We start from the raw sequence: 17,690 nt of genomic DNA, 5'->3' as shown, positions 1-17,690 counted from the left end.
AATTACAAATCTTAATTTCTGCTTTCAGTGGGGTTGGGATTGTATTATGACATTTTGTGGCCTTTCCCAAATACATTTTTATTCTTTACTACTGACTTATTGCAAATGTAACGCAGGTGGTCTGTTGCTAAATGACACAAGAAGAAATGAAGTTTACAATATTTATTATAGAAACGTTACGAGGAAGTGACCCAAAACAAAAAGACGGGACAAACATAAAAGCTTGAATAGGTTAGTCCGCCTGAAATACAAAACCAATAACTGGCAGATTCCCTCCTACATCCAGTACAGGGTGAGCCCAGCCATCCGAACCTGGCAATTTACGGTAACTTGGGACTTCCTATTTATACCGGAAATGCCTTGTCCCAGAGCGCCCTCCTGTGGTATCAATCGCCACACAGAAAATAAATTAATGTGGAAAAATGAAAAACAAAAAAGAAAGGGAAAAAAAGCATTTACATGATACATGAATTCTCATCGAGAGGCGAGCAAAAAGTTGCGCAACAGGAGTTTTTTTTTTTTTTTCTTGTCATGAACGCGCAAATAGGTGTTGGTTATGCGCGCGCCCCCGTCCGGGAGTGACATCAGCTGCCAGAGCCTGTCTCAAACGTTGTGACGTGTGTTGTGGAAAGGGCCGAGCAGGGGCAAGCAAGCTTTTTAACTCTGCTAAACAACCACCGCGGGTGATCGACGTCTCTGCGGCAGACACGAAGGACGTCACGGACAGGGAGGGAGTTCCGAGGAACCGACGAGAGACTCGATCAACCCCGGACCAGCGCCTTTTCTTCCCTCGGGGAGGGGGGCGCTGAGTGAGGGTTAGCGAGGGAGGACTTCACCATGGAGGACATCAACTCGAATATTAACGCCGACTTGGAGGTGAGGAAGCTCCAGGATTTGGTCAAGCAGCTCGAGAAGCAGAACGAGCAGCTCCGGGGTCGCTCCATGATGATGTCGGCCCACCACAGACCTCACAGCGCCGGCTATGATCCCTTATCGTCGTCATCGGCGCTGCTATCGGGGGGCGACGGCTTCGCTCCCGGGGTGGGGTTCGGCTACGGCGACCTGTTGGAGAACCGCCGCTGCCGAAGCCCACGGCTCTCCTACGACGGCGTCAGCTTCACGAGGCCGTACGAAAGCGAAGGCGCCTCTGCGGCCACCTCCGGGTCGGCACGGAACTCGCGGTGCTTGGACGACGATTGCGAAACGTCCATTCTGGACCAGGTGGACGTTTTGGACTTGGAGGACATGGACTGTCTCCACGAAGACGACGACAGCTGGTGAGTGGGAATGACTACTGCTGGGTAGTGGTCGTGGCCCGTGAACGCAACCTGGGCCCCAAATCCCCAAACACAACTGGCCAGTGTTAATCTGTTTGTGGATCACACTAGATCAGGAGGGTCCGAACTTTTTCTTCCGAGGGTTCCATATAGAAAAATAGAAGGATGCAAAGGCACTTTTTGTAATCAACCAGGATAAATCCAAGAAATATATTGTGCCCCCATGTATCTACAAACATATAGATGTATATTATATATAGTAATATATAATACTATATATTATATAGTAATATATAACTATATTACATATGGGGAAAAAAATCTACTACTATTCAATTGTGCCAAAGAATAGTACTAAAAACATTTCTAGTTAAGTGTACTCAGCCATAGTCACTAACAAGTTATTACTTGTCCTTTTATAATTCCATGAGAAATCAAATCACCCAAATACGCTTTAGTATTCCTAAAAGAAAATTGAATAGCTGTTCCGCAAACAAAAACTGAAATGGTCATACCATCACAAGATGCTGTTGTCATTCAACCAAATCCGAAAGAAACACAAAGCCACTTATTGCATGAATTACAGCTGTCACACGTGTTCATTGCTTGGCTTTGGTGGATGAGAGCTGTTTCTCTCCCCGGCAGCCATGGTTACATTCCTACTCGGAATTCCCCGCAGCCAAACAAACAAGTCGGCCGCCGAAGCCGACGCTCAAGAACCAAACCGGCGGCCAAAAATGTAATCACATGAAGACGATCATACAAGAACAATTGGATTGCTACTTGTTCACCCTTCAAACAACTACTACTTTTTTTTTTGCTGTCAAAATGGCTTCCCAGTTTTCTGGAATGTAACTTCAGGAATGTGGACGGAGATGTTTCCTGCCGATGGCATCACGGGATGTTTACGTTGTTTGGGAAATCCAAAGTGGATCTTCGAACCGCTTACCGAGTCTGACTCGTTTGCACGTCTGATCTGATAGTGACCGGGGATTAACCGTCTCCTGCAATCTGGGAATTAGCTTCCCACAGGCTCATCCCTTGAAGTTCGGCATCCCCTCACGGAAAAGTTGCGTTGATAAAGCGCAGCAGAGTTGACAGCCGCTGGCTGTGATTTGCCTCACTAGTCGAGACTCGGCTTTTTTTCCTGAAGTTCTGGAAAAACATTTTCCGCAAATCATTAACGCGGGTACGAAGGAATCTGGCATTCCAAAACTGGATTTCTTCCACGCAATAAATGTTTGGTGGCATGTGTTTTTCAGGCTGTACGAAGCCAAGCTCGACAGTCCCTTGCAGAAGGCGCTGAGCCCCGTCGTGTGGTGCCGCCAGGCTCTGGACAACCCGAGTCCGGACATGGAGCTGGCCAAGCGCTCGCTCATCCACAGGTTGGACCTCACCATGTCGGGTAAGCCACCGCCATTTTCAATTTGGACTCTCGACTGTCTCCGACGTGACTTTTCCACGCTTTGACCGCCGCTAAATATAGCGTGCCGCTCGACTTAGGGGGGGGGGTTCTCACCTCCTCATGGCTAAAGTGAGACTTTCCATTTTGATGGGTCATGTGAGTTGTACAGCAGTTACCGTGGTCCATTTTTTCTTTTTGCTTTGTGTTGTGAGTCATAACTTGAGTTACAAGCTAGCTTCAGATATGCTGCAACTCAACTGTTAAAAAAAAAAAAAATGTTTTGGGCAACCCGCTTTGACCACTGACTGCAATTACAGTCTGCTGATGACTAAGAGGACACGCAACTGTCAATGACCTCATCCTTGTAGGTGTGGAATTAGAATCACGTCACCCTCCGACAGACTCGTCCCTCGTGTCGCCACCGACTCCACAAAACACACACGCCCACTTAAAGAGGCGCCTGGAAACGCTGTTGCCATGGAGTGTGTGTTAGCCACGGGAATGCGGAGTCCGCAGGGAAGACGTTAGATGGGAGCTGTTTTGTTTACATGCACACACGCACACACAGTGAGCCAGTTGTTCATCTACCGCTGGGCCTTAGTCACATAACAGGGAGGAGACGGCTTTGAGGTCATTCCGGGGGTGAGGCCTCGCCAGCGTGGGTGAGCCAATACTTGTTTGCTCCCCTCGTTGGCCTTTCTTTTGTGTCTAATTGTATAAGTCGAGAGCAAGAGGAGCACGGAGCTGGGCTCCTCCATCCTCGTCAGGATCAAATCCCCTCAGGCGTCTCTTGTCCTGGTAAGGCGCGAGCGTATAAACAGCGAGACGCGCACTCCCCCTTTAGCGACACCGATCACCGCTGATAGGAAAAGTTCTCGGTCAACTCGTCGGTTCGTACGAGGACAGTCGGTGGTGGTATAAAGAGTGAATTAAAAAAAGACTCAACTTGTAATTATTGCATCAGGAGCTGATCTCTCCAGAACAGGACATCCCCATGGGGTCTGGAACCCGACCTTTGGACATAAGCGCTTACACTCGCTTGCATTATGCTCTCGCTTGAATGCACTCTATTGAATCGCCATACGCTTTCATACACCCCGCAGCAGACCACAGAGCGATTGTGAGCCAACACTGTCAGCATTGTTGCCGTCTACGGACTTTCAATAGCTTCCGCTTGCTGTAAGATGTTGGAGCGTGTCTGGAATTGAGTCCATTTGGGAGTTCGGGACATTTTATGTACAATCGGCAACATATGATTCAGACGCTTTTTACGTGTACGCTTGCAGCTAACAGGCGTCGCAGCCTCTACGGAAGCTGCTACAACCAGCAGGGGAGCTACGGGAGTCAGTACAGCCCCAACGCCGCCAACAGTCCCTACAGCAGCGGCTTCAACTCGCCCTGCTCCACGCCCAGCAAGGTGCCCGTCGTCAGGCAGCAGCTGATGCCCGTCAATGCAGGTAGCGGCAGAATGTCACCCAGTGCGAGCTTTAAAAGTATGCAGCTGGGAGGAAGCATACAAAAGTGAAACCTTCTCAACTATTTGGCCACGCAGTGCAGCAGCGTAACACGACGGCGGCGGCAGAAAGAAACCCGCCGGCCGTCAGCCCCCAGTCGTCGGTGGACAGCGAGCTGAGCACCTCCGAGATGGACGAAGACTCGGTGGGCTCTTCCACGACCTACAAGCTCAACAACGTCAACGACGTCCAGATTCTGGCGCGCATGCAGGAAGAGAGTAAGTGACGCTTCCCGTCTGCTCTGCCCAAAATACACAATTCGCCGACTGTGTGCATGCGCCCGCTCAGGTCTGAGGCAGGACTACGCCGCCTCGGCCTCCCGCCGCAGCTCGGGCTCGTCCTGCCACTCGCTGCGGCGCGGCACCTTCAGCGACCAGGAGCTGGACGCGCACAGCCTGGAGGACGAGGAGGAGGCGGCGCACCCGGCCTTTCACCTGCCCGCCAGCCGTTTCAGCCCTTCGCCCCGCCACTCGCCGCGAGCCTCTCCGCGCAACTCGCCGCGCTCGCGCTCCCCGGCCCGTTCCGTGGACTACGGCCGCGGCTCGCCTCAGCCCGCTATCAGCCGCCTGCAGCAGCCACGCCACTCGCTGCAGGGCCACGACACGCAGACAAACGTGGTCAAGAACGAAGGTGAGAGCGAGACACACCAAATTGATGCATTACTAGTTTTGGAATAAAAAAATTAAAGAAGAATTATTTCTGCAGAAAAACTGCGTCGTAGTCTCCCCAATCTCACACGTTCCAATGCGGCGCCCCCACAAGGCCCGGAGCCCGTCAAGAACAGTCGAAGCTGCGAGTCCAATCTGCAGCTGCCAAATGGCGGCTCGCCCAGACACCACAGCCAATCGGCTCGTGAGTACCACCACACACACACACACAATCAGCGCCTGCATGTTTTACTGGCAAACTTGCTTTTTCAAACTTCTTTCAGCAACTTCAAACACAGGAGCCAAAGGTATTATTCATAGTTGTGGCTCAAGTGTAAAAAGAAGTTAACCTCCCTTATTAGTCAAGTGCGGCAAAAGAAATTGCGATTGAAGGGTCAAGCAAAAATGTCAAATGTAGCATTTTCAAACAACTAAAAATTAGACACTAGGCTCCTTCATTTCTTCTCGGGAAATCCTCCAGTCTCAGGGAGTTTTTTTTACGTACTTGGCGAGATTAGAGGATCCCCCTGACAAGCGCTTCGGCTATCCATTTGATGTAATCCTTCAATGCGAGAGGAAGTTAATAGTATTGCTCTTAATCCGAGAGTTGTTAATCCTTCTCTGTTACAAGTGGCACGGCGCAGGGGGTCCCGAGGGCAAGCTGCATGTTGTTAAACATGCTTCTTTTCTCTTGTTTGGTTTTTCTTTCATCTTTAGCTGAACCTTTCCTGTGGAAAACCATTTCGACACTTATTACGCTTGATATCTTTCTAGGGTCCATGTCCTAGATTTATTCTCATTAGTTATACGATGAAGTTACCGTCTTACTAGAAAAAGAGAATACTAGTACATGGACCTTAAGTTTGATGTCAAGGATTTGGAATAAGTGTTCAAATGTGGTTGCGTCCCTTCCTTGGCTTTGGCATGTAGCGCTCACTCCCCCCCTCCCCCACTGACTGCTGAATGGAGCTACGGGCTGGCAAATTTGTTTGGCTGCGGCGCCCTCTAGAGGCTTGCGACCACACTCCAAAGACAGGCGCCTCTGCGTTTTAGTGACGGCGTGTTTATGTATGTGTGTATCCACAGCAGCGCCTCAGCTCCCGAGACACTCCACCCCCAAAACCAAACAGCAACTCCAAAGCCCAACGGCCCGGCGAGGTAACAGGCCCAAAGCGGCTCGGACGCTCGCCGACGTCCACTCGGCGTACCAAATTCAAGGGCCGATGGGATATGTTGGCGTTACACGGTTTCGTGGCGTGAAGGGTCTGTAGACTAAAGACCTCCGCCAAGGCCAAACTTGCCCGGATTCTGACCAACAGGTTCTCTGGTGCTCGTGCCATCCCTCGCGGAAATCTCTGGTGTCTATTTTAACGAACCAAACTTCTGCCATTAAGGAGCCACAAAGTTGTTTTGGATAAATAACGAGCGGCGACGCACAGCACGCGAGCACTTAACTCGGCCCGACCTAAGGCTTGTGTTGATTTTCTTTGTTGTCTTTGTCTAGTCCCGCTCTCCTGTTGCTTTGGCGACGAAGGTGACTTCAGTGAGTATTTCACTGTCGGCTTGCCACCGTTATTGTTGTTGTGGCTCCTCAACGTGTTTTGTGCATCTCATTCTGGTGACTCATCCTCCACCAAAGCTCAGGATGTTCCGATTCATACATTATTCACCCCAATAGCTACAAAAGGGAGGGAATATTTTTAATCTATCTTTTGTCATTGCTCGACATTGCAAACGTGGTGATTGTGATTGTTCGCGACATTTTTTCATGCTTGGCTCTCAGATTCCCGACATTCATCGTTTTCACGTTAACGGTGGCGTCACATGACGTTTGAAATTGGCGCTCTTTCTCCCCGTCAGTTCCGCCGAGCAGCAAGCTGCGGACGCCGGCCGCACCCTCACCCCTGGCCTTGAGGCAACCCGTCAAGGCCATCGCCAACCCCGCCGGCTCTACCGCCACGCCCGGCCGCTCCCTGATTCCGCCCCGCAGCGGCCTGCCTCGTCCCAGCACCCCAGCAGGTGGCGCCGGAGGAGGCGGCGGCGGGATCCCCCTGCCTCGAAGCAAACTAGCACAGCCTGTGCGCAGGTAAGAAAATGGCTGCTCATCTGCGGGCTTTTTTTTCTTATCCTTTCTAAAGGTTTATATTTGGTGATTATTTTACAACTTAACTTAAACGCGACTTTTCCCCTTTTACAGAAGTCTACCGGCCCCTCGTGTCTACGGCGGCACCAGAGACAACCTGAGAGAAAGCTACTAGCTGCTTGCCCAGCAGAGGGCGCTCTACTCAAACTGTCAATCATTTGAGTCAGATGGACCACCGCATGGCACTTTATCTACCTTGGTGACTCTTAACGGTCACAATGTCCCAGGAACATTTCAAAGAAACAAAGAAGATGTATACGCAATTCAGATGAGGAGAACGCCAAAGATCAAACTCGGCTGTCAGTCCTTCATGTGGAAACCCGACAAGCAACCTGACCTCTGCAATGGCACTAATGTGTGGCCAGCTAAATTAAAAAAAAATGTCCTCGTATTAAAAAGAAGTTAAAGCACCTAGAGAGAATGCACAAGTTGACAAATGAAAAAGATTTGAAGGGATCCTCCCTTGTTCCTATTCGAGACGCCATTCTTGTCATTAATGATGACACCAGCTCAGACTTCATATGCTGCATTCAAGAAAACTGGGGACTCTGAAACTCCTGAGTGCTCTTCGACATACAAAGATCAGAAAAGTCTACTCTCAAGTGTACTTTGATGACAATTACTACTTTCCTTTTAGCCAGCACTTTGGCCACATTTGATGGTAGTACAGAAAGAGCACAAAAAAAAGGAATATGCACCCACACAACGGAGGATCCTTTTAAAAAATGCCACACGTCCATATCAGTATTGTTTTGATTTTTGACTATGTTTTTTAATGTACGTTTGAACCTCAATTTGCAATGCTAACGCTCCAAAGCATTTTTACGTTTCCAAAGGCTCATTTATAGATTATTATTATTTCTTAATCATTAAGGGCTTTGATTGTTTTGGATTCAGTTTAGCTGTGAAGCTAATCCGACAATGAATTGACAATTGGGAACTCTGGCAACCACAATAGCCTTGATTGTTTTGCTAACGATGGCAAATTTGCTAAAGTCGGCGCAAAAAAACGTGAGGTAGCTTTTTGTTAGCTAGTGCCAATTTTGGACTTGCTTCCATTTTTTGCCAATGAACATAAAAGGGGACAATCCATGCATTGATTTTGTTTTGATGGCTTTCTCATTAGCAACAGCTAAAACAAGTGTGCCGTAATTCTTGAGCTTAAAGCTTGTCACAGTTGTCTGAAGACACCTGGGAATGGTTTCGAATTGTAAAAAAGAAATACATTAGAGAATTTCAATTCAAAAGCCCACAGTAATTCTCCATGCTCAACAAAAAAAATAAACAGAGGGGGGGGAAGAAAGTTACCAGATTGATTATATTTGTGTGCCAGTGTTGGTACTTGTTGGTGTGGTGGCTCGTTTATAAACTAGTGCCTCTGATTTGAAAGTGTCTTTTTGTTTTAATTTTGGTGCCAATTTATGGTTTTGCAAAGCTTTTATTGATTTGCCTGCCTGCCTATTTTTGTAATGGAAATGAATTACATTTATTATGATTGCTTTGAGGAAGAAGGAAAAAGGTTTGACTACACGCCTTCATATTTATATCTAATGTGTAAATTAAAAGTTATTTATTACAAAGAGAGAAGAGGTGCCTCAGACAGGAAAGTGAGAAGCTTGACAGAATGTTGCTAAAAAAAAAAGACCAACAGCAACCACACCTTTTGTGTGACATTTTTTGTTATTTGACTTTTTTTTTTTTTAAAAAAGCCACAAACATGACAAAGTTGTTTTTCCCATGTAAATCACATTTGAAATAAAACCTCGAAAACCTTGTATTTTTCGTTGATTTTGTTCTTTCACTACATTGCAAATAACACAAAATGAGTGTTTTGATCTTGCGGTTTGATATTTATTATCTTGCTCGTCTCCTACAAAGCACATGTTGTCCTTTGGGTGACTTTCAATCCACTGACGCAGCCATTAAAAGTAAAAGCGTACAAAGAATTACAATGATGCATTTCAGGGAACAGAAATGCATTCAATGTGCGTGTCACCATTAACATCAAAGACCTTAACCACATTTTTTTTTGTAAACATGAAAGAGTTTTTTGTAAGATTATCTTTTTACATTTGTGTTTCCCAAACAGTATGTAATCGAACATTTTCGTTAAGCTTTAGCTGTAGATTGTCAGCGAGATCAAATATATTGGCTGCAATTAAAATACTTTAAAAAATATATTTTATAGTAATTAATGTTGCTTTTTTTAACATTGTGGCTAAAACATTGCAATGAGAATATCTATTTTTTAAAATCATTCAGCCTTAGGTATTAGAGACAGACGCCAGTGTTATTAAAAAGGTCTGACAGAGGGACCACATCTCCAGAATCGCTTCCAGATTAGCATCAGCTCAAAATTGGCTCATTCATCAGACTATTCGAATATGCTCTCTCAGTTTCCTCTCTCAGTATGACCTTGGTGCAAAAACATTGGCATATTGGTGCAACTCATAGTAAAATAACTCATTGTAAGGATTGCTATATGTAAATGATTTTAAGCATTTAGCAGAGCACATTCAATTGCAGGGCAGACATAAATCACATCTAAAAGCGTTGTTGGGATATGATGGATATGGAATAAAAGCTCCCAAAATCTTCCCATAGGTTAAACACAAGCAAGCAATGCTTCATTCCATACCTTGAGTGGCCCATTAGCTTATTGGCTGTGTTTGGAGTCTGACGACAGTCCTGAGTTGAGTCACCCTCCTCTTCGTCATCTTCCCGTCCTCTCCTGACGAGACGGGGCGCTTTTATTTCCTGTGCGCGATGTCAGCGCGTGATAACACAGGCTGCCCGTCCGTCTGCGGACACACAAACAAACATGAGGAGATGCTCGAACCCTGATCAGATGCTCAGATTTCACCACTGGAACACATATGTTCTTGGAAACATCAATGACAATGTCATCTTTAAGAACATGACATATTTTCAATTTTGAGCTTCCAATGTATCAAATAAGACAACTTAGTAAAGATGATTTAGACTTCCAAAAATATGACAAAGCTAACAGAAATTCCCTAAAACATTTTGAAAAATAAATATAATAAATACACTATAACGAGTTGAATTCTGTTCTGATTTTGGTCCAAATGATGCATTTTGAGAATTTTGAGCATCGTCTTGGGATCCGCTTGTCATTCATTGGTTGCGTTTGTGCATGATTTGATTCCGAGACCATCATTCGGGCGCAGCGAAAGTTGCGTCCCTCTGGTGCGCGCGCGCGCGCATGCATCCGTGCGGGTTGGGCACGCTATAAAAGGGGAGTCCGGGACGCCAGTTCTTCCTCTTCGGAAATCGCGCGCCACGGACGCCCACCATGGCACCGTCGCGTCCTCTCGCCCCTGCGCCGTAGCGAGCGAGCCGTGCGTAACAGGAGAGACCGGGGCGCTGCGCCATGGCCAACTCCAGCGCACCATCGGGAGGCTTGGAGCTGACGGTGGGCTCGCCGCCGTCCGAGCCCCCCGCCGCTGCCGACGTCTTGAGCGTGGTGCCCGCTTTCTGGGACTCGCCACTGAGTCACGGCATCAACGTGTTCGTGGGTTTGGTGCTGTGCTTCACCATGCTCGGGCTGGGCTGCACCGTGGACGTCAGCCAGCTGGGCGAGCACATCCGACGGCCGATCGGGGTGCTGCTGGCCGTCGTGTGCCAGTTCGTCATCATGCCCCTTGTCGCCTTCCTGCTGGCACTCGCCTTCTCCCTGGACGACGTGGCCGCCATGGCCGTGCTGCTGTGCGGATGCTGCCCAGGGGGTAACTTGTCCAACATTATGTCGCTGCTGGTGCACGGAGAGATGAACCTCAGGTAGCCAGCCTGCTTCCACAACTTCTTTTTGTTTGTTTAAATAGGAAAGTCTATATTCCCCAAAAAGTAGTTGTCGATGCCATCAATCCATTTTTGCTATTCAGGGTACACTCTGGATTGGTCGCTAGCCAATCACAAAAAAAAAAAAAGATTTTTTTTTTTAATTCCCCACAATAACTATCCCCATGCAATAGAATGTTCCATGTCATCAAGTTGTGTGTCGGGTCTCCAACAGCATCATCATGACCATCTCGTCGACGCTGCTGGCCTTGGTGCTGATGCCGCTGTGCCTGTGGATCTACAGCCGCGCGTGGATCAACACGCCCGTGGTCAACCTCATGCCCTTTGGCGCCATCATCTTGACACTGTGCAGCACGCTCATCCCCATCGGCCTCGGCGTCATGCTGCGCTACCGCTACACGCGTGTGGCCGACACCGTCTTGAAGGTAGAGCGTCATGTAAATCCATGTTTGTGCGCTAGCCAGGGTATCACATAGAGATTGATGATGTGTTCCCCAAATTACTGAACAGATGATTGGATTTTCACTTGAATTCAATGGGCAATGACAAGAACAAGGCAGGCCTATTGCCAAATTGCATCAGAGAAGTACAGCAAGATGTTAGAGGAACGGGTCAGCACTGTCATCTCCTCTAGTAGTGGCTTGGGGGAAAATAACTGGGGTATGGCCATTTTAGTAGAAACAGTGTTAAAGCCCTTCAATGCATGTGAACATACCTGGTGTGTGTTCAGGCGTCGCTGTGGTCTCTACTCATCACCCTGGTGCTGCTCTTCATCCTGACGGCGGCCATGCTGGGCCCCGAGCTGCTGTCGGCCATCCCGCCCTCCGTGTACGTCGTGGCCCTGTTGATGCCCATGTGCGGCTACGCGGCGGGCTACGGCCTGGCCGTGTTGTTCCATCTGCCGCCCAACTGCCGTCGCGCCGTCTCGCTGGAGACGGGCTGCCAGAACGTGCAGCTATGCACCGCCATCCTCAAGCTGGCCTTCCCGCCGCAGCTGATGGGCGGCATGTACATGTTCCCGCTACTCTACGCGCTCTTCCAGGCGGCCGAGGCGGGCGTCTTCATCCTGGCGTACCGGACGTACCGCAAGCAGGTGCTGGGCAAGGAGGAGCCGCCGGCCCGGCGGGACGGTGAGGATACGGACATCACGTACCAACGCTTCCAGGACGAGGATGTCGATTTTGACGCTTCGTACGGGGCGGTGACGGTGAGCGACCCAAACACCATCATGCTGGACCCCTGCCCGCCAAACCCTACGCCTGTGTGACAAACACAAAGTTAATGTGACGTACATGAAACAAAAGAATATAAGACAGGCTGATGCATGGAAGGCCTCAATAATCCCTGTATTTCCATTTTCAATTGGCAATCGATCGCAAATAAAAAAACTATGGCTAAAAAAAAAAGTTTCATCTCAAATCACAACTCTTTTTATTTTGTATTTTTGATCATAATTTCAAATCAGTACTGTATATGGACATTCTGGCCTTTTCAACCTCTTACAAGAAATTAAAACGTTAATAGCCACGTTTTTATCTTTTTGATATTCGATTGCCAATTGGAAAGAATGAACGAGATACAAATTCTCAATGTGTATCATTTAAAAAAAAAAAACATGCGTGAAAACACCAGTCTGTGAATGTAACAATCAGCCATTTTGTGTGTACGAACAGATGTAAAATGTGTATATGGAGAAAAAAAATATATGGAGGAAATTAAAATTGTACAGAATGAAAAATGTCTTTTCTTGGCTCAAGAACCTATTTAAGTCAATGTTTAATATTATTCATGATATATTTATTTAGAATGCACTTCACATTTCAGAGAAATATCAAAGTGCTCAATGTTCTCAAAGGTCACACAGCTGTAACAGAAATTTAAATAGTGAGATAAAGGAGAAACAAACAAAACCTGCCACTGGTAAAACATTTTAATATGCTAATCTTATAGCACCGTTTGCCTTTAACGGTAACGTCGCCCCTCCCAACATGGCCGCCATTACTGGACGCGCCCCCCTGCCTTTTGGCGGGAAACACGCCTGCGTTGAATCAGTCCTGATTGACAAGTCACACGTGCAATTTAAATGACCAACTCCTCAGCATTGCTGCTTGGAAAAAAAAATTAAAAACTAACAAAATGGCAACATATGGTGACGACCCAGTCGAAGGCTATTTCTATCCATCTTACAATCCTTACGTGGGCCGGTACCGGCACAAAGAGGTTCCGTGGAAGTACAAAAGTAGTTACCTGTCCCACTATGGCGAGGCTTCGGAGGCGTTCAACAACCAGCAGCGGGCCCAGCTCAAGTCCATCTTGTCTCAAATCAACCCCAAACTCACGCCGAGGCTCCGAAAGGCAAACACCAAGGACGTGGCCGTCCAGGTCAACCCCAAGCAGGATGCCTCGGTTCAGTGCTCCCTGGGGCCGAGAACCCTCGTGTCCATGAAGCGAGAGTTCCGGCGCAAGAAGGCCTCCGAGAGTTCCGTGACGTCCGGCGAAAGCGGAAGCCCCAAGACGGTTGTTCGGTACCCGCGTTCGCTGGCGCTCTACTCCCCCGTCGCCTACCGGAACATCACCTGCTTTGTAGCCGAGGACAACGAGGAGGCTGCTGCGACGAAAGTGGATAAGGAGGTCGAAGCTGCTGCGATCGAGGCCGCCGACGTTGAGGAGAAACAGGAGGAGGAGGGGGAGGAGGAAGGAGAAGGCGGGAAGGAGAAGCCGCTCAAGTCAGAAGAGCAGCCGACGAGCGACGAGGTTTCAAAGGGGAAAACTCGAATTCGCTTCCAGGTAGAATAAGAGTTTGTAAAGTCTTTTGGGGAAAGTCCCAAGATGCTTTACTATTTTAATTAAAAAAACAACTATTTATTGTACATCATAAATACCCTTAACACACACACACTAGTAGAGAAATGTCTTTAAACTTTGCGGATTACAAACAATGTGAAGTAACCTCAAAATTAGCATTTGTATGTTTAAAAAAATAAAATAAAAATCATTTCAATTTAGTTCCTGGAGCAGAAGTACGGCTATTATCATTGCAAGGATTGCAATTTGAGATGGGAAAGCGCTTACGTGTGGTGCGTTCAAGGCACCAATAAGGTGAGTACATACTTGGTTGCAAATCTGGGTCAGCGCTTCTGATCCTAACCATCCCACGATCATGCATTCCAGGTTTATTTCAAACAATACTGCAGGAAATGCCAAAAGGAGTTCAACCCATACCGTGTGGAGGACATCACATGTCACGTGAGTCACTGCTTTTAATTAAAACTATTTAAAAATTCAACATGATTAAATTGTCATCCATCTCATGTCCAGACTTGCAACAAAGCCCGCTGCTGCTGTGCCTTAACCCAACGCCATGTGGACCCCAAGCGTCCGCACAGGCAGGACTTGTGCGGCCGCTGCAAAGGCAAGCGACTCTCGTGCGACAGCACCTTCAGCTTCAAATACATCATCTGACTGCAGCGGCAAGCGGATGCCGGATTGTTTCACTACTTTGGTTCATGTTTTGTTGCAGCGATGGCGTCGCCACGCACATTCACTATTAAAACGTCTACCTTGCATTTCTTATGGTTCCATGACATTGTATTAATTTTCATCAGCCTCAACAGTTCAGAGGTCACGGGTCTGAAAATGGGCAAAGCTTTCAAAAAGGGTGAGAAGAAAACCAATTCCAGCCACGAATGAATGTATGATTAGATCTTTATTCATCCAGAGAGAAGGCTGGTAATGTGAGTGAACAAAACCCCCCAAAAAATGTGCCTCTAAAATCAAAGCTCTCCCAGGTGAAGAAAAAAAAAAATTCTTTAAATAATAAACAGCATTTAGAATGTACCAGACAAGCAGTGACCGACAGGGGAGAAATGTTCTACTTGCTTGGTGGACAAATGGGAAACATCTCCATCTTTGGATTCCGAGGTTGAAGAAATGTGTGGTGGGATATGGATGCTACAGTCCAGCCCACACCTCTTTTCCTTCTCTCAGCTGTGACATCACAAAAAAAAGGCAGTTCATCCCAGCGTGGAATTAAAAAAAACAAAGTTGGGTTATGAATGACTCATCACATGAGCATGGCGTCCTCTGCAGTGCATTAGAGTACAAGGAAGGAGGACCAAAAAAAAAAAAACTGCTTTGACATGTTCTAAAATATATACAGAGTAAAATAAGTTACGAGTCGTGTGCGCGTGTATATCTATGCATCACAACCTCTAAAGGCAGCTGCTTATTTGGTTAGACGGGTGATTAATAGCCGTTAAGGACGCCTTGAGAGGAGGGGGGGGTGGGGTCAGATATATTTAGATCTCTATATACGTTTCTCTTTTTACAACTGACTTCCCTGAGGATTTCCCCACAGGCGCTCGCGCGTTAAATAGCCCAACATTTACAACCGAGGAGGTTCAGCTCTGAATCATAAAAAATACATTTCTCCCCAAAAAAATACTCTGCTTTTCATCTTTTCCAAGCATGCTTTTTTTTTTTTCCTTTTTTGCTTATGAACGCGTCGATTGGCGTGCAGGGTAGGACAAAAAAAAAAAAAAAAAGCACAAAATAAAACCAAAATCTATCATCCCACTGCTTTGCCAGGCACGCTGGCGTGTCTTATTGCAAACGGAATCTTGCATGAGGTTTTGGTGGGGAAGATGCGCTACTCAAAAAAAGGTTGGAATTTTGGGCTTTGGGGTGACGTTTTGGGAATCTAAAAAAAAAAAAAAAAATGCTGTCGAACCTTTCCAGGTAAACTTGATTCAACTGTTTGTCGATGTTTCCCTACTTGTGCACAACGTTTTTTTCCCAAGTGTTAGCGCCATGAGATTTTCCAAGGATTTCACTTCTGCCTTTCTGTGACTCTTGCACTATGTTTGCCGATGTTACTGTGCTACTCAAGGCTCAGTGGCCACTGAGCTAATAGTGTTATCAGAGGTACTGGAAGACTTACAGTAAGGCACAGAAGTAGACTTTCCGGAAAATGTATCGGGCCCTGAAATTTCACCCCGAAACCCAGTTTCCCAAACCTTTGCCGAGGAATGTCTTAGCTTCAAGCGACCCTCCGACATGAAGAAGTCTCTTATCCCCGCGCATCCTTTAAGTAGCTAGCCCTTTTGTGCGCCGAGCCTCCCGCCGCTCACGGCGTTCCTTCGCCGGGAGCCTGCGCCCGACTCAGCGCCTCTCGGATCTGCAGGTTGAGCTCCATGAGGCGTCCGCTGGCCTGGGAGAGGTCCCGGCTGGGGCCCACCACGGCCAGGCAGCCCGTCTGGCCCAGCGTCTGGTGGCGGAAGTAGATGTGCAGCAGCGTCTGCACGGGGTCCTCGCCCTCGCTGCCGAAGATGTCGTTGGGCCACAGAGACCTGGTGGAGGGACATTAGCATTAAGCGAAGACTTTCGTTAGCATGACATCATTTTTGACTTAATGACACATAATAATAAAAAAAGGACCAATGTGCTTGCAGAAATGCAGTTTTTAGATCTACCTGAAGACTTTGACTTGGGTGAGGGCTGAGCAGAAATCCCGCGCTCTCAGCGTCTCGACCAGCGACTGGATGGCCGACTCGGTGTTGGCGTGGGCGGTGTCCGGCATGCACACGTCCTCTTGGCTGTCATTTCCCCTCTCGGCCGCCTTCAGGCAGCTCTCCAGGGCGCTGAGCTCGTCCGACATGTTGGTCACCTAGGAGACGGGAGATGGAAGACAGATAGATGGGAATGGCGTGAGTGCATGTGTCGCATAGAAGAAGAATTGAGCAGGGGGTGGGGGCAGCAAAAAAAAAAAAAAAAAAAATCTTGATTGAATTTGAGCGCTAACGGCAGCTGACCCCATCAATCCCTATAAGAAATCATTCAATTTCATTCAGTAGTGTAATCCACTTAAAGGTGCATTAAGATGCAGCCCGGATAGAGAGGCAGCACAGCCGTTGCGCAGTCAGCAACCGCCCTGCACTGTTTCCCTTCAGACAGTACACTTCCATTAGCTGGGCAGGTTTTTTTTATTATGCCAAATATTGGAATCGCCAGCTGCCTCAAAAAAAAACAATATCAGTCGAGCACCAGCAAAAAAACAAAATATTTAAAATACAAAACAAAATCAATTATTAATTTGATTTATTTTTGTGTAAAAGTCAACGCAACCTCACAAATTATTTTGATTCTATGGTTTTGGTCTCACCTCGGCCTCCCTCTTGATGGTATCCACTCTGTTGATGAGCTTGCAGTAGGCCTGGAAGAGCAGCAGCAGTTGAAAGTGCAGCTTGTAGAGGCGGCGGCACAATTCCAGCTCCTAAGCACACACACAAAAAAAAAAGTGGAGCTGAGCAAGATATCAGAACACACCGGGGGAGATGGCTGAGCGGGGTGAAATGGTTAACGAGGCCCGGAGCCGAGCGCCGTCCGGATGTCGGGCGTTGAGAGTCTATCGCTAGCGGAATTAGTCGATTAGGAAAGGATGCATCACGCAGCGGCTGTCGGTATGAACCAGTCGATGATGTCACAATTTACAGGCAGGGCTCCTCATTGGTCTGGGAGGGTGTACAATTTATTTGAAAAGGGATGGAACGACAAACATGCAGAATTCTAACAACAAAAAAAATCAACCCCTCCCACTCTTCTATACCGTATGGGCAACACATTGGATTCCAGGCAACTAAATAGATTTATTTTTTTTTGCCACTAGGGTACAACAATATGATTGGATGAGAGCGTTCCATGTTACGTGGCCAATCAGGGCAGAGGTATGATGAGGATGTTTGGTGGTGTCTATTAAAACAGGAGAACCACTTACTGCCAGACTCTGCATGTGCTAAGCAAGAAGAAGGTGACAAGGAGAAGGAGAGAAAGAGCAAAGAATTAGTCGGAATCCACACGGAGCTTCTCAAAACTCAGCAAATTTGG

General features: G+C 47.4%; 4 protein-coding genes across 17 annotated transcripts in view; 3 read left to right on the top strand and 1 right to left on the bottom strand.

Moving 5' to 3' along the window:
• The first annotated feature begins 555 nt into the window (after positions 1-555).
• Positions 556-8,628, top strand: slain2 (SLAIN motif family, member 2). 8 transcript variants are annotated; one of them, XM_037249135.1, is made up of 10 exons: positions 556-1,277; positions 2,540-2,682; positions 3,969-4,139; positions 4,235-4,414; positions 4,485-4,826; positions 4,959-5,048; positions 5,930-6,001; positions 6,348-6,386; positions 6,704-6,929; positions 7,041-8,628. In XM_037249135.1, exons 1-10 carry the CDS (start codon positions 838-840, stop codon positions 7,099-7,101), a joined length of 1,764 nt encoding a protein of 587 aa, XP_037105030.1. In that variant the 5' UTR covers positions 556-837; the 3' UTR covers positions 7,102-8,628. The 8 variants fall into 8 exon arrangements, with proteins under 8 accessions (XP_037105030.1, XP_037105028.1, XP_037105035.1 ...); XM_037249133.1 differs by having other exon boundaries at positions 4,902-5,048; XM_037249140.1 differs by lacking the exons at positions 6,704-6,929; positions 7,041-8,628 and adding an exon at positions 6,483-6,694 and having other exon boundaries at positions 4,902-5,048.
• A 1,647-nt stretch (positions 8,629-10,275) lies between these two features.
• Positions 10,276-12,541, top strand: slc10a4 (solute carrier family 10 member 4). The gene is made up of 3 exons (XM_037250324.1): positions 10,276-10,787; positions 11,023-11,233; positions 11,539-12,541. Exons 1-3 carry the CDS (start codon positions 10,381-10,383, stop codon positions 12,073-12,075), a joined length of 1,155 nt encoding a protein of 384 aa, XP_037106219.1. The 5' UTR covers positions 10,276-10,380; the 3' UTR covers positions 12,076-12,541.
• A 394-nt stretch (positions 12,542-12,935) lies between these two features.
• zar1 (zygote arrest 1) lies at positions 12,936-14,374 on the top strand. Its single transcript, XM_037250325.1, has 4 exons — positions 12,936-13,595; positions 13,815-13,907; positions 13,980-14,054; positions 14,127-14,374. Exons 1-4 carry the CDS (start codon positions 12,945-12,947, stop codon positions 14,268-14,270), a joined length of 963 nt encoding a protein of 320 aa, XP_037106220.1. The 5' UTR covers positions 12,936-12,944; the 3' UTR covers positions 14,271-14,374.
• Positions 14,375-14,495: 121 nt separating this feature from the next.
• fryl (furry homolog, like) overlaps positions 14,496-17,690 on the bottom strand; it is a 34,967-nt gene continuing 31,772 nt past the window's right edge. For 4 of the 7 annotated variants that reach the window (XM_037250316.1, XM_037250322.1, XM_037250317.1 and 1 more), the window contains 4 exons: positions 17,581-17,598; positions 16,969-17,079; positions 16,280-16,473; positions 14,496-16,156 (listed from right to left, as the gene is read on the bottom strand). In XM_037250316.1, the coding sequence (XP_037106211.1) occupies positions 15,934-16,156; positions 16,280-16,473; positions 16,969-17,079; positions 17,581-17,598 (546 nt within the window). In that variant the 3' untranslated portion in view covers positions 14,496-15,933. The remainder of the gene's footprint in view (positions 16,157-16,279; positions 16,474-16,968; positions 17,080-17,580; positions 17,599-17,690) is intronic. The other 3 variants (XM_037250320.1, XM_037250321.1, XM_037250323.1) reach the window with 1 other exon arrangement.

Source organism: Syngnathus acus, chromosome 4 (assembly GCF_901709675.1).
Source record: "Syngnathus acus chromosome 4, fSynAcu1.2, whole genome shotgun sequence".
Taxonomy (NCBI): domain Eukaryota; kingdom Metazoa; phylum Chordata; class Actinopteri; order Syngnathiformes; family Syngnathidae; genus Syngnathus; species Syngnathus acus.
The sequence above is the reverse complement of the archived record's forward strand: the minus strand, read 5'-3'. Positions and strand labels throughout refer to the sequence as shown.

Coding starts and splice junctions, on each gene's coding strand:
- zar1 (XM_037250325.1), top strand. CDS start 12,945: ATGGCAACATATGGTGACGACCCAGTCGAAGGCTATTTCTATCCATCT. Junction 13,596..13,814: donor AAACTCGAATTCGCTTCCAG/GTAGAATAAGAG, acceptor ATTTCAATTTAG/TTCCTGGAGCAGAAGTACGG. Junction 13,908..13,979: donor GCGTTCAAGGCACCAATAAG/GTGAGTACATAC, acceptor CATGCATTCCAG/GTTTATTTCAAACAATACTG.
- slain2 (XM_037249133.1), top strand. CDS start 838: ATGGAGGACATCAACTCGAATATTAACGCCGACTTGGAGGTGAGGAAG. Junction 1,278..2,539: donor CACGAAGACGACGACAGCTG/GTGAGTGGGAAT, acceptor TGTGTTTTTCAG/GCTGTACGAAGCCAAGCTCG. Junction 6,387..6,703: donor TGGCGACGAAGGTGACTTCA/GTGAGTATTTCA, acceptor TCTCCCCGTCAG/TTCCGCCGAGCAGCAAGCTG.
- slc10a4 (XM_037250324.1), top strand. CDS start 10,381: ATGGCCAACTCCAGCGCACCATCGGGAGGCTTGGAGCTGACGGTGGGC. Junction 10,788..11,022: donor CACGGAGAGATGAACCTCAG/GTAGCCAGCCTG, acceptor GGTCTCCAACAG/CATCATCATGACCATCTCGT. Junction 11,234..11,538: donor TGGCCGACACCGTCTTGAAG/GTAGAGCGTCAT, acceptor GTGTGTGTTCAG/GCGTCGCTGTGGTCTCTACT.